This window comes from Anser brachyrhynchus (genome assembly GCF_964034855.1).
Source record: "Anser brachyrhynchus genome assembly, chromosome: 2".
Lineage (NCBI taxonomy): Eukaryota > Metazoa > Chordata > Aves > Anseriformes > Anatidae > Anser > Anser brachyrhynchus.
The window spans coordinates 31193932-31211975 of record NC_137695.1 but is presented as its reverse complement, the minus strand read 5'-3'; the positions used below and the strand labels follow the sequence as shown (position 1 = coordinate 31211975).

At 33.9% G+C, this 18044-nt stretch overlaps 1 protein-coding gene across 4 annotated transcripts in view; it reads left to right on the top strand.

Moving 5' to 3' along the window:
• The window catches only part of AGMO (alkylglycerol monooxygenase), a 195274-nt gene that overhangs the window by 103867 nt on the left and 73363 nt on the right, over nt 1-18044 (top strand). For 3 of the 4 annotated variants that reach the window (XR_013946815.1, XM_080580944.1, XM_080580942.1), the window contains 2 exons: nt 5706-5788; nt 6952-7057. Coding sequence is in view for 3 of the 4 variants with exons in the window: in XM_080580944.1 (XP_080437070.1) it covers nt 5706-5788; nt 6952-7057 (189 nt within the window). In the remaining variant the exon portion in view is untranslated. Of the gene's footprint in view, nt 1-5705; nt 5789-6951; nt 7058-8180; nt 17940-18044 lie in introns of those variants that run through there. The other variant, XM_080580943.1, reaches the window with a different exon arrangement.

The window sequence follows — 18044 nt, the reverse complement described above, 5'->3', positions numbered from 1 at the left end:
GATCCAAAGCTAATTGACATAATGGGATTTGGATCAGTCCCAGAGAGAGTGCTAGGAGTGTAAAACTGCAGTACATTCAAAGCAAAAGTCTCATAGCTCCAGAACTGTATGTATCACATAAATCAAAGTGAAGTATACCTTAAACACTTTTTGCAGAGTCTTTTTTTATTGTTGATAGATACTATAACATTTACGATGTTTATAAAGCTATGAATATAAGAGCAGTTTCAATTAGACAAAAACTAGTAAGTGATAAGATAGGCCTCTTGCAAGTTGAGAACAAAATTAGTATATCCAATCAATAGGACATCAACAAGTATCATGTAAGTAATATTGCTAAGAATTCAATTTTTTTTTTTTTAGGAATTCTCAGTTAAAATAAAATACATACAAAGACACCTAAGAACACAAGTTCCATAGCATTGTATTAACATGCATCATTTGAATGTTGAAAGTATCTGATATATGACAGCAGGGCACCTGATAAATTATGAAATGTCCTGACATCTTTTTCTGTTGAACCACTGAAGACAATAGGATGAGAAAATGCATTCATGTTATTTATTCTTCAGTAGGAATAAAACACTCTGAGTCCTTTGAAATATAAAAGTCATTTTGGAATCTTTCAATTTACATCTAAATGCACATTTGGAATGGCATATTTCCTTGGTTAAACAGATTTTTTTTTTCTCTCTATTTATATACATGCTGTGAAAATCTGTCAGTTAAAAGCAATGTAAACTTCTTCCCAAAATTCTGTAACCCTCCTTCTTTTTTAAGGCTCCAAAACATTTTTTAGAGCTTTCAATGGAATCAAAATCCAACAAAAATATTTTTTTCTGTTTGATTACAGCCAATAACCACATTGCAAAGTTGTGGCTGACTTGTAACTGTGGTCCAACAGGCTTCTCTGTTTATGCAAATACTCCAGTATATAAATATTCATTTATTTTATATATACATCCATTCAAATAATGTTTAAGTGGGTTGAAAATGCTAGTACTAACAAAGGTGTAAAAAGCACATTCTTTTCACAGTGCAACTTGCAGTGTGTAGATTTAATATAAGATGTTTAGTTTAGTGATATAATCTACTGACTAATGTTGATTTTGGTAGAGTAATGCCTAGAAAATGGATGTCACAGCTGCCAGCATCCAGTTCATAGGGTGATACAAATTTGAAAATAAATACGAGAATCAAGACGGTATGTAACTATACCACTGGAACTGTAAAGAGCAAGTTAGGAAAGCAAACTAATAAATAGGTATGTATGCCACATGATTGGTTTGCTGTTTGCAAACTTGCACCAAATGTCTGTGTTTCCCTAAAAGTTCCTTCAGTTGATGGCAGTTCTCTTTCTCCAATGAGTAAATCTGCAGACTAGATGGCAAGATATCTATTGCTGAAAATGCTGCCAGATCTGCTTTCCAGGGCCATCATTGGCTTAGAGCCAACTGAAGAGCAAAATTCAAATACATCTCCAAAACTCTTGAGTATGAAGAAGTGTCATTATAAAGCTATTTTATTTTATTTATATTATTTTATTTTGTTATTTTAAACATGAGTTGGTTGTTAATAGTTTAAGAATGTTGCCTGTTAGCCAAAAAAGATGGATAGTGATATTCTGGGAGAAGATTCGTGGAGATTTTTGAGCTCAACCCCAACTCACAAAACTGTAGTTGTTTCCAGATAGCTTTTCTATATTTGCCACAATATACCTACTCTTCCTACTCCCAAATGGCATTGTGGTGGATTTCACCACAGGTTTCTTGGTAGTCCTTGGCTAGGACACAAATGAACAAACATTTCACGCTTTTTTTTTTTTTTTCTTCCATGTGAATATGATACATGTATCTATAGTGAAGAGTAACTTACACCTTCTACCTTCACAGTTCCCAGTAAAGCTTGATGCCTCACCCCTCAGCCTTCAGAAGGCAAAGGACTTAGGAAGTTTAAGGCTGCATCACAGTACCAAGATTTTACATTGTTATGCATTTGTGTGAGTTTGATGAGATTGCAAATAACTGCAGGTTGCACTTTAGATTCCTTCAGTCTTTCACATTCTGAGACACAGATGGTATTGAACCATAAGAAATTTTATAAATGGCTACCATTCAAAATCTTGTGGTTCTGAAGTGAGTGTCTGAAAAGGAAGATAAATAGAAATTGACCTCAAAAAGAGAATCCATAAAATATGATCGTACCTGGCTCTGGTAGTTCAAAATAATCAAAGAACCTCACATAGTATTTTAACCTAAAAAATAAGAGGTTGTTTATATTTGAATTTTATTTTCCTAAATCATAAGATTATTTCAGTTGTTCTTCTGCTTCTATTGATATACATTAAAATGTATTTCTGTTCCTTTTTTTTTTTTTTTCCTCCTGAAAACTGAGAAATTAATTAATCATGGAAATTAATCCATGTTTAAAACTTAATTTCAATTTTTTCATTATGTCTCCATTTTTTCATCTGTGTATTTTTTTTCTTCTGTGGTTAGATAAATTTGGTGAGTCAAATGATAACTTCAAGCTCTAGTTTTGCACGTCTTAGAGAGACTGTTTGAGTAAGTGAAGTTTGCATGTTCATGGTCCAAATTCTTGAATTCACTCCTTTATTTCATTGTGGAGAGAAAGCTGCAATCTGAATTACTATATTACAGTGTCAACATTATCAAGCTTATCAAGATCCACCAAAAATGAATAAAAATCCATAAAAAATGAATAATCCACCAAAAATGAATAATAAAAAAAATTATTGTTTCCTGCAAAGATTTTAACCCTGAGAGTCTATTTTGTGGTTTTTTTTTGTTTGTTTGTTTGTTTTCTTTTTTAGAAATGGAAATTAAAATATCTTTTAGGGAAGGAAAAAAAAAAAAGTTCTGAGAGAAAACACCAATAAAAATATGCCCAAAATGTGTCTATTTTGGGGAAGTGTTTCTATCACCCACTCAAATGCAACGCTCAATCTAGGAAAGTTTAGCCTGATATACCTACTTTCACCTGTATGCTTACTTTCTAGCTAATGGCAAGAAACAATCATTCAGTAAATGCACTCTCTCCACTGAGTACAGAGAAAGCTTAAATTAATAACAGGGTTTTAGGCACTCCAGTTATTTAAAGAAAGGTAGACTTAATCAGCTCCTTAGTTTTCTGAAATTGGAATAACAAGGAAATCCAGATGCCTAGGACTTAGCTGTTTGTCTAATGCTGGCCAACTCAGAAACAGTGGAAGGTCAGAAAACTGTGAAAATACACAGCTTTTTAAAACTGGAACTTGGAGACACTCATGTTAATTCACAACAGGTGCTGTTGGGTCCTTCCCTGAAGACAAACATTAACATTTTTTTTTCAAAACCATTGCAGAGATCATTCCTTTTCTGTAAAGTGTGATTTTAACCATATATTGTAAAGTAGCAACTACATGAACTCTTTAAAAATTACATGGCATCCTCAAAATTTGTATTTGATATTCAGTTCTCTTGTTACCTAAGGCCTTATGTTCCTTTCCTCAGAACAATGCCCAATCAGTCTAGGGACATTTTAAAGATAGTCTGTAGAAGCTAGTGCATTGCACTGGAAACACAAAACAAAATCAGACCCATCTGGCCAGGACTGGTTTTAAAAAAAGGGTGCAATTCTACAACTGAAAAGTGAGGACAGTCTCTAAAGAGGAAAAAATCTTGAATTCCAGTCCCAGTTCCCTGGCAAATTCCTTTATCTGACAAGAAACAGTCATTGAAAAACATAACAAAGCATTTCTGAGAAAATTATGGGTGAGTTCCCTTATGTCTGTGCCAAATCATGTTTTTCTTTGCTTGCTTTACTTCTTGAATTTTTGTATGACCCAGTTTTTACAGGAAGCTGAAGTAGGAGTTGAACTTACTGTGGCTAGATGATCAGTTTAAGAACTACTATTTTTATTAAACTTAAATAGAGTCTGTGCTGTATTTTTATAACAAGAAGAAAAAAAAAAAAAAGAAAAAGAAAAAAAGAAAAAAAAAGAAAAAAATTATGTCCAAAAGTTTTGTCACTTCAACGCATATTGCTTCATGTTAACAACAGAAAGTCTTTTAACCTTAGGAGAGCTGTAGAATTTTTGGATTCTAGAAACTGAAGTTTTCAAAAAGAGTATCTTTAATTTAATCTTTTACTGACATTTTAAAACCTATATTTGGAATATGAAATTGTATTCCAAGTGATAAAAACATTGATAAAAGTACAGACCCATCAGAGCATTTTGGCTTTCTTGATTTAAGCAAGAATTTCAAAACATAAGTGCTATATTGAGTCTCCTCATGGTTCAATATGTAGTTCAATATCCTGTCTTCCGTGGTGACCAATAGCAGATGCCCAGGGTAAGAGTGTAAGAAAAGTGTAGCGTATCCTTTCTTCAAGTCTTCATCTAAGTAGATGACAATAGTAATCATCAGTTTGAGATTTTGTAAGTTTATCATAATGAAGGATGGAATGGACTGCAAGTGGAGCAATCCAGTAATGAATTTGATCTATCCTTGTATAAATCTGTGCAACAGAGTGACTTGACAGGTGTCATTTGTGAGAAGTGTGTTCTGGCTTGTAAGCTATTGAGACTGCTGTTTAGCGTGCATGTTACTGGGATGCTGTTTTCTTTGTTCAGTTACCATTTGTTAAGGATATCCAAGTAGGTGCTTGTGATTCTTCTTTAAAACAGAACCCTACCCAGCCTGAGTGTATGGTTTGATGTGTTTTGCAAACATGGGCACTGTAAGTTCACACAGCTGTAAAACTTGAGATTATTCTCCTGTGGCCTCCCACACTCACAGATACTTACCTTAGATCTCTTCGAGAGGTAGGGGCCACCACTGAAGGAAAGTGGGCTTGTCACAAAGTGGAGTTTATTGAAATTAAGGCAGACATTCACAGATTTTTATTTTTTCAATGCCTGTAATCTTGAAGTACAAGATGCTGTTCATAAAACTTATTGCTATTCAAACTAGAAAGGATTCCTTATAACTCAGCAAAATCCACTAGTTCTGTATTGTTGTTTCAGTGAAAAAAACAAAGGCTTTTCAAAATAACTTAGATGTAAATGTTAAAGACATAAATCCTCATGCTGCTATTTGTCCAAATGCATGTTAAAGTTTAAAAGTTTTAAGTCTGATTAAAGTCAATGGTATGAACTGAAGAGTTTTGCTGAACTGGGAAACAAGTGTTGAGTTGTCACGAAGGGACAATAATTGATGTTGTTTCTTGTAATATCAGTGTTGTTTCTTGTTAAAATATGGTTATGTTGTCACATCATTTGAACTCTTAGTCTCACCAATATTTTTTTTTTATGTTTGTTTGTTTTATATTCATTGGGATTCATAGGTAGCAATTGTAAAGACAGTAACGTAAGGTGAAGAAAAAGAACAGGGCTGAGGTGGTTTTAACTTAGAGATATGACTGTTTCCTCTTGGACAAAGGCATAAGGGAATTAAGTAACTTCAGGAAAACACATAGTACAGAAGGATATATCTTAATTATTATTTTGGAAATAGTGGCAACTGTAAAGGTGGTTACTGAAAATCTTTGTAAAATAAAACAACAAATTACATCAAAAGTGAGCGAGTGGACATTAACATCACTGAGTGAGGAAGCTGAAACTGCTGTTCTGTTAAATTTAGTTTCTCTTCAGCAAATTAGTCTAAATTAATATTTTTCTACTTTTTTTTTTTTTTCTTAAGGTGTTATCACAGGGAACTATTCTGCTGAGAATTTTCTTTATCATTCTGTCCCTGACCTCTTTTGGATTTCTTATGGAGAACAGGCAAGAGACAAAAGTTTTTTTTTTTTTTTTTCTTCTGTTTTTTTTTTTTTTTTCTGTTTTTAAGCATTATTTGTTATTATATGGAAATCTCAAGTGTGTCAAAAAATATATTGATAAAGAACTATAGATGTACTCTGGCATATATGTTTCTATCTGTTGACTAGAAGATAACACAAATAACCAATAAGTAAAACTAGGAGTGCTCCAATAGCAATTAATGGCCATATTTATATTGCAGCACTGGTTGCTCATATGCTCAAATTTGCTAGCATTTGTTGGGTCATTATCTCTGGTTTTGAGATTTTGGCATGCCAAAATGGCTTGAAGACTGGCCCAAGGCCGTTTAAGCTCAGACATATTTTGTCCGTCCCATGTAGCATGCCATGGATGGCAGATAGGCTGACAGTATATGAAAAGTGCATGGTATAGCTAAGACTAGACTCAAACTCATGTGAGGGATAGACCTTAGTCTAAATCTTTGACTTTAGACTAAATTTAGTCATTATAGTTTCAAATCAAATTGGAGCTTAAGAAAAACAACAGCTCAGTGAGATGTACACTATGGAAGTAGTCCATATAGGCACTGTGACCTTACAGAAAAGTAAATAACAACTACAATTTCCTACAGAGAAACTATTTGCCCTGCTAAAATAGAAATGTGTAATAGAACCTTCACTGTTGTGCCACTCCTTCTTTTGCACCTACTATTTTTTCTATTTTATGTTATTTTATTTTCTCAGAAAGGAATACCTTTTGCTTGTATCTACTGAAAGTTTATTTCAGGATGGGTAAAAGTCTGTCAATATACCAGAGATCTGTATTAACAGCCTTAGTAAAGTGAATTAGTAGAAATTTACAGAAATAGACCAATGGAAAGATTCTGAGCTATTCAGGTAGCAATTTTCAGAATTTTGCTGTTGTAATTTTTCAAGACACATTTACACTTGTGTGAGCTCACATGTATTCTTTGCATATATGTATTCTCACAGCAAATTTAGTGTTCTAGCTGAAAGTAAAATCCATATGCTGTAAAAATGTAAGGTTAAGAGAGGTGACTTGATGCAAGTGCAGGACATCACAGACTATTTTTACATCCTCTATTTCACTCAAATTAACAAAGAAGAAAAGATAGACCATTAACATGAATTATTTCTTGTTCCTAGGCCCAAAGCAGGAATTCTGGAAATCATCCGCTGCTCAGTCTTCTTAGGTGTATACAAACTTGGCTACTTAAGGAATCAGCTTTCTTTGTTGGACTGTGCATATGAAGTAAGACATTTACTTTTAAGTATCTATACTGATGATCCTATATTATTATTGTTATTATTTTTATGGCATCCCTGCCTATGGCAGGGGGGTTGGAACTAGATGATCTTTAAGGTCCCTTCTAATCTGAGCTATTCTATGATTCATTCTGTTTTAGGAAAAAAAAAAAAAAAGATAACATTACAAATTTATATTTGGTTTCTTTATTTCTATTACCTTATTTGAATATAATAGTTTTTTTTTCTTATTTCCTTATTCCTTTCTGCCATTTACTTTTAAGAAAATTATTGTTTTCTTTGCTACAGCCCAAGTACATTGAAAAAAAGTCAGAAAACTGTTTCTTTATATGTCCTTGCAAAAATACTGTATTATTGCTATATGCGTTGACCAGAATACCAGAAGTCTGTTCCTGAAGTTGAATTGATTAACTCACATTTCACTGGAACAAATCTGAAGAAATTTGGAGGCTGGAAAAGTTTAAAATACCAAATATATCACTCTGTACTTATATAGTACATCAGGAACAGACTTTTAGCCATTGATAAAGATAGGATACTGGATTAAACAGACCTTTTATCTTATTAGGTATGGTTATTTTTGTGTTCACAGGACGTATTTTTATCCTGTTTGTGACTTTTGCTTTTTAATCTACACTGTTGGTAGGTTTTTGGTTTTGTTTCTGTTTTTCCAGCAAAATTGGTAATTCATATTAAAACAATTCTTTTAATATAATCTCAGTTGGATAACACTGAATCATTACTATGATTCTGATCTGAATGACATTCCCAAGCTACCTACTGCTGGTCAGCAGCAAAGTTGGTTGTCAACAAGTTTATGAACCTTGCTAGACTAGTAGAACTGTTACCAGAAAGTTAATCTTTGGATTAAAACCAGAAAAATAAAATCAATAATAAGGATCAAGAATCAGACCTATTACTGGTGGAACTCAAAAGGATTCTTTTGACTTGAAACAGCTCCAAAATTAATAGCTGCTGATAACTTTTCTAATAGATTTCTGATAGTGGTGCTGGTTCTCCTGCTCTTCTCTGAGTTCAGGCAATAGGAGAATGGAAAAAAAAACACTATACTTATGTAGGTCTTTTTTTTTTTTTTCTTTTTTCTTCAGACAGGAAACAATAATTATTGGACAATATTTAAAGCCAGACAAATGCCACTAATCAAGAATTATTTTTTTCCCCAATATTGTTATTTTGTCAAAACTTGGTGTGTAAATCAGAGTTCTTGAATTCCTCTGATAAAAGTCTGCCAGAACTCAGCAGATATTTTAAAGATTTTACTTTCTTAAATATCTTTTGGAAAATGCTTTTAGGATTTACTGACTAGCAGATAGACTTGATGCAAAGACTTCTAATATTTGGCAATTAATTCTATAGTAGTAGCTCTGACTTTAGGTACTAAGGTATTCTAACTGAATTTGCGAAGAGTTATATGTTAAATATACCCTCTAAATTACAAAAAAAAAAAAAAAAAAAAAAAAGAGTTGCATTTTTTGCCTTGCTGAGTTGCATATGCATGAATAGCTCTCTTACTATGAAAGGAGTAGGAGCAAAATTTTCAGGTTGTTATTTCTATTGTTTGGAGGAAGCTAGATAGTTTCCTATTCTGTCTTGAAGAAAATAAAATATTTCTTATTATGTTCTTTATTTGTTCTTTATTTTTCTTTTTAAATCTCTGATTTATTGTGTATTTTTTTTCTCTCCTTTATATTTGTACTTCTCTGTAACTCTTTTTAGTGCCTTGTTTGGCACTGACTAGGTAGTTCATTTAAAATGAGAAACAGGAGAAACATGCTCACATTGTTTTGTTTGAAAATACTTAATAAATAGGTGTCTTCCAAATTGTTTGCTCTTAATGCAACCAGAATAAATAATGCTTCTGAAGAATTCCAATATGTTAGTGCTAGAGAGTTGCATTTAATGTAATGTTAATAAGCTTTAGTGATGTTTATGATGACATTAAAAAGTCTCCGATCTTAAATAACTGATTTACTGTCATGGGTTTTGCTCATGTGCTGTCAATACATTATTCAATTTTTGGATTCAGGGTAGGAAAGTTGCTATGGGCAGCAGTATTGGTATAATGGTATTTAAAAGAAAAGATTCTTGTAACAGTAGGGAAACTACTATAAATTTTTCAATTAATGTTGAAAAGTATTGAAATATTAATATTTTCAATTATTATTGAGGTGATCATTTTGAATCAGCAGATACTAGAAAGCATAATACATGATTATTTTTTTTTTCTGGAAATTACATATAAAATTTGTCCTAAAAATTGTTTCTGTTTAACATTTAGAGAGGTTATCTACCCTTCATAATTAAACATAATAGTGTAGATAACTCTGAACATCTTGTGAGGTTCATAAGAAAATTTTTGCTGCATTTTTCCTGGTAATTTTTATCTGCTTGGTTTTCAACTTCCTTTGCTCTACTTCTCTTTCAAATCCAATTGCAATTTTTGAGAGGTAGGAAATAAACCATTTATTTAATCTTTCTTTTCCTCCATCTATACATATTCCATCTTTAATATACACTCAAATTTAACTGACTTTGATCTTCTTAATGTTACATTTTTAGTACTTATGGTCAGTAATATATTTACATAATGTTCTTCTTACTTCATCATCTTTATTTGTTACCAAAAAACAATTCATTCATAATCCAATATTCATGGACAATAATCATGAATATAGGACACCATGTAAAAGAATTTATGTTGACTTTTTTTTTTAATATATATACAATGCATTTTAGTGCACTTAGGGATAAAGAAAAATAAAATAAACTGCAAGAGGCATGATGGCAGTACTCAGCGTGTCTAGAATTTAAGAAATAATTCTGTCCCAACATTCTTAAGTTAATCATGCACATCACAGCAGAAAAGTGCAAGAACAATTTTTTTCCATACATTATGTTGAACTGTTAGTGAAAAATTATGTGACTCCTGTTAGTACATATTGTTTTTCTTGTGACCTTCTTCTTCATAAACTTGCATTCCTCATTAATATTTTGTAACCACTAGATAAGATTTCAGAAGCAAATACTATTTTTAACTATTTTTTAACTATTAAAAAAAAAAAGTGATTAAAACTTCAAATGATTGCCTGTTATGGGATTTGATGAAGGTACAATTTTGTAGTCATCTAAGTGGAGAGTTCCACAAAATCCAATGATACAAACAGCTAATTCTTAACCCATTCTTGCCTTGCTCCTAGTCCTGCAAATAGCCTTCTGCCATTTTAGTGAATTAGAGCAGTTCATAAACACATCTAACAATTATCAGAACTACAGCATAGGAGGAAGACCTTCCAAGTTAAAATGAAAAAGAAAATACAGAAATGAGAGAAAACTAGGAGAGAGAGGAGAGAAGAGCAGAGCAAAGAAGAAGGTAGCCTTTCCCATTTTGTCCTTAAATTAGCACAGGTGGCTGTGAAAAAAGCAGCCAACACCTGCAATTCCATCAGGAGAAGCAGCTCCTCCCTCTTGCTCCAGCCTCACCCAAACTACCCATCTAATTCGGTCACCAGGCTTCTCTGACCAATGCAGCCAAAGGTTTATCTTCATGTAAGTCAGTTGATGTAACTTCCTTTGGATCAAGAAAGTTTTGTAATGCTAAGACCAATGGAAGGTGGAAGTAAAATGCAGCTAAAGATGGATAAGGAAGAAGTATTGTTGTTTTTGGTAAAGCTGTAATCTTTGTATGATTGTTTACTGTGTTCGAGCACTAATAAATATGATATTCCATGCTTTGAAATTATATATTAAATAATGTGATTACTAGTCTTGGTTCAATATTAAAATTATGTAGTTGTTCCTATTGTTTAAATATATAATTCTCATTACTATTATATTTGAAGCCCTTCCAAGAGAGTTCTCTCTTGGTGTTCTTCCATTTTTGCAAAGACAATGATTAGAAGTTACTAGAGTTAGAAAAGTAATTGTTTCTTCTTATGGGAGGTGGAACTCTGCACATTTGTCAGCACGTATTTTCAGTTCCTTGTGCTGTATATATTTCATATTGATGGTTATGCAAAAGGAGCAGGCTCTCTGTTCTTTTGCGTTGTTGTTATTTTTTGTTTGTTTTGGTTTTTGAAAGACGCGGTGTTTAAGGAACATGAGTTTGATGAACTTAGATCTTGTGTGAATTCTTTTTTTGGGTGGAGGTCACAGGATACCTTGGTGATAAGGACAGAGATATTCTATTTGACTGGATATAGACAGCAAGCTGAGAGGCTAATGTGTTTCTGTTCAACAGTCTGTGCTGCAACATCCTATACTAGTTAAGTTTTCTTTAGGCTGATTATTTCATGCCTGTGTAATGTGAGGATCATGTGTGTTACTAATGCCAAATCTTTTTTAGTCAGACTGAGCCTGGGATCTCCTAACCACCTGGAGGTAGCAGAAAACATTGCTTGTGCATTCAGTTATGTGACAGTTCAGCAGGCACAATATGTATGTTAAAAATAAATCTGTAATGATGGTACACCTCTTCAAAGAGTTTCCATCCAACTGCTCTGGTTTGGCATCAGCCAGCATATTCCATGAGCTGATTTTGGTCAAGCACTGGCTGTTATTTGACAGTAATACTAATGAGGAGCAATGAGTAGAAATGAGAGCCATTGACATGTTGTTGGAACTCTTGTCTTGAATATTTTCACCAACTCACATAGTAGTAGCAAGTCAATACTGAGACTCTTAAGCTAAAGGACTAGGATCTAGGAGCTGGAGGACAAGACAGATGTCTATTTTGATGTTCTTGTTTATCTTTTACCTTTGTTTTGGCTAAGTCTTTTAGTCTGAGAGTAAGTCTGTTCATCCAGACCCCTTCTACACTGCAGTCTCCTGGGCTGCCTGGCTATAAAAGCATCTGCAGTCATGTATTTACTTACAGGTAGGAAGGATAAAGATCTGGGACAACTTTCACTGGGGAAAAAAGAGAAAAAGGGAGGATGTATACCTGTGTGATATTTTAAATGAAGTACTTGTTTTCCGTTTCTCATGGGCATGTGTTGCATGACAAAAATAACCAACTGTGGAAGATATATACAGTCTTGTGCTGCAGGGCATAATTCAACCATTAACTAATGAAAACAGAAATGAACTTCTTTGTGGTCAAATTATTTATTTACTCCTCCAGAATATCTAAACTCTGTAGATGCAGCTGTTCCAAACATTTTTGGAGACAGTATTCTGTAGCAAATGGACTGCTTCTCTGGTCTTCTGTGCAATTCTTGTATTTCTTACAAGCATGTCAGCTAATTTGTCTGGATGAAATACATAATATCTCTTTATTAAAGAACTGATTTGCACTGTACTCTGCATTCCACAGCAGTCCTTCTTAATGTGATATATTGCCACACAACTTACTTCTCCTTTCATCATACAAAGACTTGCTGTTACCTCACTTGTTTCTTAGTGTAATTTACCAGCATCAGAATACTGACTTATGAGTACTGACTTAAAACAAACATTTACTCATAAGAACTTATTTCCACATCAACGATAGTTTTCTGCTCTGTAGCATTTTTCCTTGGTCGCTCATTATGATCATCTGTGCCACATTTCAAAGTGCAGCATATCCTATATTTGGTTTCCATTAAGGTGAAAGCTCCATGCCCTATGCTATGATTTACGACCTCAGCATTTAGGCAGTCTCTGTGCTCTAACTAGATTGGCTGGTGTATTTGAAATGTATTTTAGAAATGAAGCTGGGGATAGAAGGAAACTACTGCCTTATGATAAAAAGCCTTGTCAACACACATGGAATTAAATAAACACGAGTTGTAATCTGTATTTTCTATGTTAGACTCATTCAGAAAAGTCTGCTATGCCACGCAGTGGACTGGACTTTTAATATTCCTGACAACTACCCTGAAGGGAATAATGTCCCTTAGAAAAAGTCACAGTAAAATCTGGCAGTAGATTAAGTTAGTTTCCACTTAGGTGTGACAGCAGAGTCGTTACTGATTTTAGATTTAGCCAGTTTGAGAGACGGCTTCACCACCATCAACTACAGACTATGATGTATAGTTCCAGATGCTTTGGCCAATTGACCGTAAAATTGCTCTGCATTTCTGGCGGAGCAGCCAAGCTGGAGCTTTTAAAATCTCTACTCCCTGAGCTCAACACCCTCCCCCTCTGCTTAAAAGCTGCTCATTATTCTTCTTCTGCCCGCTGATCTTAGCAAAAGAAAAACTTCTGGAATCAATTAGAAGTGTCTGCACTTGATGAGATTTGCACGTGAGTTCGGAATTGCGAGGCTTTGATAGTGTCAGCCAACAGCTGCAGTTTCAGGTGGTAAAATCGGGGAAGGAATTTTCCAGGGTTTATTTACAATCATAAAATAAAACAAAAATCAAGACAAGTTGGAAACCATCTAATGTGTCGTTAAAATGAAGTCCAAATTTGGCTATATATTTATTTTGTCTGAAAAAAGTAAACCGGTTGTTTATTATCAGGATCTTTTCAATTATCTTGCAATTATTAGGTTGTATAGACTGGTTGTAATAAAATGCAAGCTATGGCCTGCTTGCTGTAGTTTTGACTATGAAAGAGGCATCTGCTATTACTTTTGTCACTTTAATTGCTTGACAAGACAAGAAGGTAGTCATACTTAATAGAAATCAGAAGTGTGTAGTCAAAGATGAAGCAAAGGTGCAAAAAATATACACATTGACATATACTGTCTGAAAATTTTACATTTCATTTTCAGCTACTGCTAAATAAGTAAATAGAAAGGTAACATTCACATTGATAATTCTAAAGTTTATTTTATGACCATTCTGAGTCCAAAGCAGTTAGGTATTGTCTTGTATCTGTATGCAACATTTACATTTCAAAGATAAGTCATGCCAAATGAAATTATTAATGTTCAGTTATACATTTTAGTGTCCTAAAGATGAAATTGTGCCATTTCATGCACATTGTCACTTATTTGCATTGTAGACTGGTTTGGCTCATAAGTCAAAGAATAATTTTTCTAAAAGCTAGGAATGCCACAAACCCCATCAAACTGCATTCTTTTCTACATCATAACAGCACATGGATTATAATAGAAATCTTCTCCATAGCAGTGAATTGCTTCATTCGTATAAATCTCCGGTGACAACTGAGTTACTCCACATGGGTATATGTGTCTGTGCAATTATGACTCCAGTAGAACAGCAATTTTGTTATTAACGCACAAATACATTGGTTTCATACCTGCATTTATCCTGTGGAGGTAGCACTATTAGGGGAAGCCGTACTGTAATTATTATCTTTCTCACTTTAAAGAGAAATAAAAAATCAGCCTAAAAAAAAGTGCTTTCAGTGAGAGGTCTCTTGGAGGATTCCTTGTTCGTGGTATAGTCATCTGTGCATGCACCGAGGCATCTCTGAATTACTATTCTAGCAGTACATAAACTAGAGTGAGAGGCAGGCATAGGGGTGGACCTTGCCTGCTTTGGATTCTGTAGGGATGATGCAAATGCAGTCAGAGCAGGTTCATGTTGTTTGACAGAGCCAATGTGATCAGTTTGTACTTTCTTACTTATTTTATGTTCAAAGTTGATTTAAGGTATAGCATAACATAACGGGACAAAGGCAAAGGTAAGAGGAGTGAGAGGCACTGGCTTACTTGCTGAGATTCCTCACTCATGCACATGTTGGGGGAGAGGCAGGAGATGCCTCCTGAATGCATGCATCAGACTGTGTCCCCCAACTGTACAGAGCACCCCGGAGAAAGGAGCCTCCAAGCCTCGCCATGTATGGCCAGTGTGCACATTGGCTCTGTGGCATAGCTGTTGTTAACCTATATAACTCTCATGTATTGGTGTGTTTAGTAGGACTACCTAATGTGGAAAACTTCTTAGTAGACTTCTTGCCAAAATCAGATAGCCTGCCACCAAAACCATTGTAATTGGCAGGTGGGACCTGTCCTAATTGTGAACAGAGAGGAGCTGTGCATATATTACCAAGACCATGAAGGCAGATGACTTAGTTTGAATTTTATCCTCAACACAACATGCAGAAGGATCCAATTAGCTTTTAGGAGATGACAGCTTTAATTAAGCCAGCTATTTCTGATGCAGAATAAATCTCTGTTTGACAGATACAAGGTGGCCACAAAGAACAAGCCTAGTGTAAAAAGCATTTTTAAATTTTAAAATTTTAAAACAACATTAGTGTAAAAAAAAGAGAAAACCTAACTGTAGAAAAGGCAGGCAAAGCAGGGCTACCCAAATGTATATGTCTTGCAAGGGAGGTGGAGGTACAAGTTTATTCCTCCTGTAAGTGTCCTATTTTACTTTGTAGGAGTAAATGGAACATGGCAGCTGTGAATATTTGGCATTCGGGGAATATAATGGCTGTGTGGGACCCACAGAATCAGACTGTAATATAAGCTACAGGAGAGCCAAATAAACACATGTATTTAGGAAAGAACAAATTAACTTAAAACATTCTATAGTATATTTTATTAAAATTGATTATTGGATTTGTATTTATTTATTCATTTTTGCATAGTCCATTTTTGACAGTAGTTTTCAATGAAGATCACAGGAAAAACAGCACAAATTGAGACTCTCTTTGTTAGTAACACCTGAAATAACCACTGAAAACTGGTTTGTGATGTTTGGGCTGTTGCATGCTAAATTCTAGCTAGATAGTACTTATTGATCTATTGCTCACTTTATCTGTGCTGTGATTTATTTTTTATTACTGTCTTGTTTTATCATTCTTTTGTATGAATTCTCTTTTCTGTGATGTTTAGAGTCAGGGAATCTAGAGAAAGCAAAAATACTATATTTCTTTTTATATTTCAATATTACACAAGTCAAAGAGAATGTCTTAAAATTTCCTTTTCTTGTCAATGCTAAATAAAAATTGCCTGATGAAAGAAGATTAGCAACTGGTGTGTTTAACAACTGATTCCCAAATGCAGAACATACAAAACATTTTGTATACTCAAAAGTTGGAAATAGGTGTTATGGGGGAAAAAAATAAAAGTACATACAAAGTTCTAGTTATTACTTGAAACTAAGGCAAAATAATACAGATCTCCCCTCCAACAGTGATCACATCTGTCTTGACAGAATTGATTTGGTTTATCTTCATGTGGAGCCCATGAAATACCCAGAATAAACCATTTATTTTTCTGATTAGAAGCTAATACGCAGTTGAAAATGGCTGGTTTTGGTTTAACATTTTAGATTTTATGGAGAAAAGGTTACTAAATTTTGTCCTTAGCTATTACCTGAATTCATTGCACATCTGCATGTGACTACAAATCTAGATGTAGTTATTTCTCTTCTTGTTGACTTCATGTAAGTTGGCTACAAAAAACAGTCAAATATTAGGTAAAAAGTGGTGGTTAAGCAGACTGTTAAGAAATGGAATCTGGCAGTTAACTGAATTGGTTTATATCTATGTATCCCCATTCCTATCTTAATTTTCCTTTGTCTTCAAACAGTCTAGTTAATTATAAAATCTTGGGGCAGATACCTGTCTTTCTGCGTATGTAAAAGGGCCTACTCCAATTATATATTAGTAGTGAACAGAGCTGTCATCGTCCCAGTTGAGTTCCTGATCATTTCTTATTCCTAACTTTCAAATGAAGTCAAATTATCTTTTGTTTTTATTTTTTAATATTGCCTTTTTTTTTAAGTGTGTGTGTGTATATATATATATATATTCAATTCTCTGTGGGCTTCAACTGAGTACTTTTTAGCATAGTATGAGTCTAATTCTAATATCTTATTGAGTTGTCTTTGCTCTTCATGACTGTATCAGTCTAAAACAAGCCCATTCCAAATATCTCAAAAATACTATTGAAAGTGTTAATTAGCTTCTGGGATTATTTAGGCCTCATTAAAACACATCTCCAGACCATATCATGTGTCAAAAGCAGGAATTCAGCTGTCACAGACTTGTAAATGAGACAGAAAAATGTGTTACCAACTTATCAGCAACTGAGATAACAGCTTCATAAATGCTAAAAATTAGGGGACAACTGGGTATAATTTGCCATGACCTCTGAACAGAAGTCTAGAAAGTGCAGTTGGATGATAACAATGGCATATGCTTTTAAATCTATCTAACTATCTAACTATATAAACACTGAAAAAATATTTGAGACTTTCCTAAATGAAGGGGTCTGGTTTTCAACTTTTATTTCTGTCTTTATTCCATTATCCTTCTCTTTTTATATAAACTGATGTCATCCTAACTTCATTTTCAAGTATCTAATTGGACTATTGCCTTCTAAAGTGATAAATTTGCTAATTTCTGCCAAGTTCTTAGAAAAATCTCAATCCACTGGAAGAATCAAATCTGCCCCTTCCAATGAAGTAACACTGACAGCTCAACTTCTGGCTAGCGGAGAGTTAAGAACGGGGAAAACAGGATCATTAGTGGATCCAGGTTTATTCTTTTGGCTTTGTAAACTCTGGCTTTCAGAACTTATTAGTATCAAATAAAAATCTATAGCATTGGATTGCAAAACTAACAAAAATAATAGCTGTGAAAGCAGCATGCAACCAAAACTCTCCATTTTCCTGGACAGTCCACATAATATCTCCCCTATTAACTACCTTACCCCCTCTGCTGTTTTATTTTGATCTTTGCATAGATGAAATTATGTGGACTTCTTGATTTTATTTTGCTTTGTAATGTGCAGTAATACATACTGTTAAACCACACAAAAGCATATTGCAACTAAAATTTGCATATGTTAGACTGCATGTATTTGGGCCTATATGCCAGTAATTTCAGAGAACCCATAATTCATTTGGCAGTGGAGATTCTGATTTGCAGAAGTGTTCATGTACAGACAAATGTTTGCCTCCTCGTTTAGGCAGTCTTTAGAATACAAATAGTCTTGGAAAAATTATAGTAGAAAGGCAACTGTGCTGTTAGTTTAGTTGCAAAGAACTGAAGCTATGTTTAATACAAAGATGGATCTTCTGCCAAATGTCCATCTGTTTGAAGGA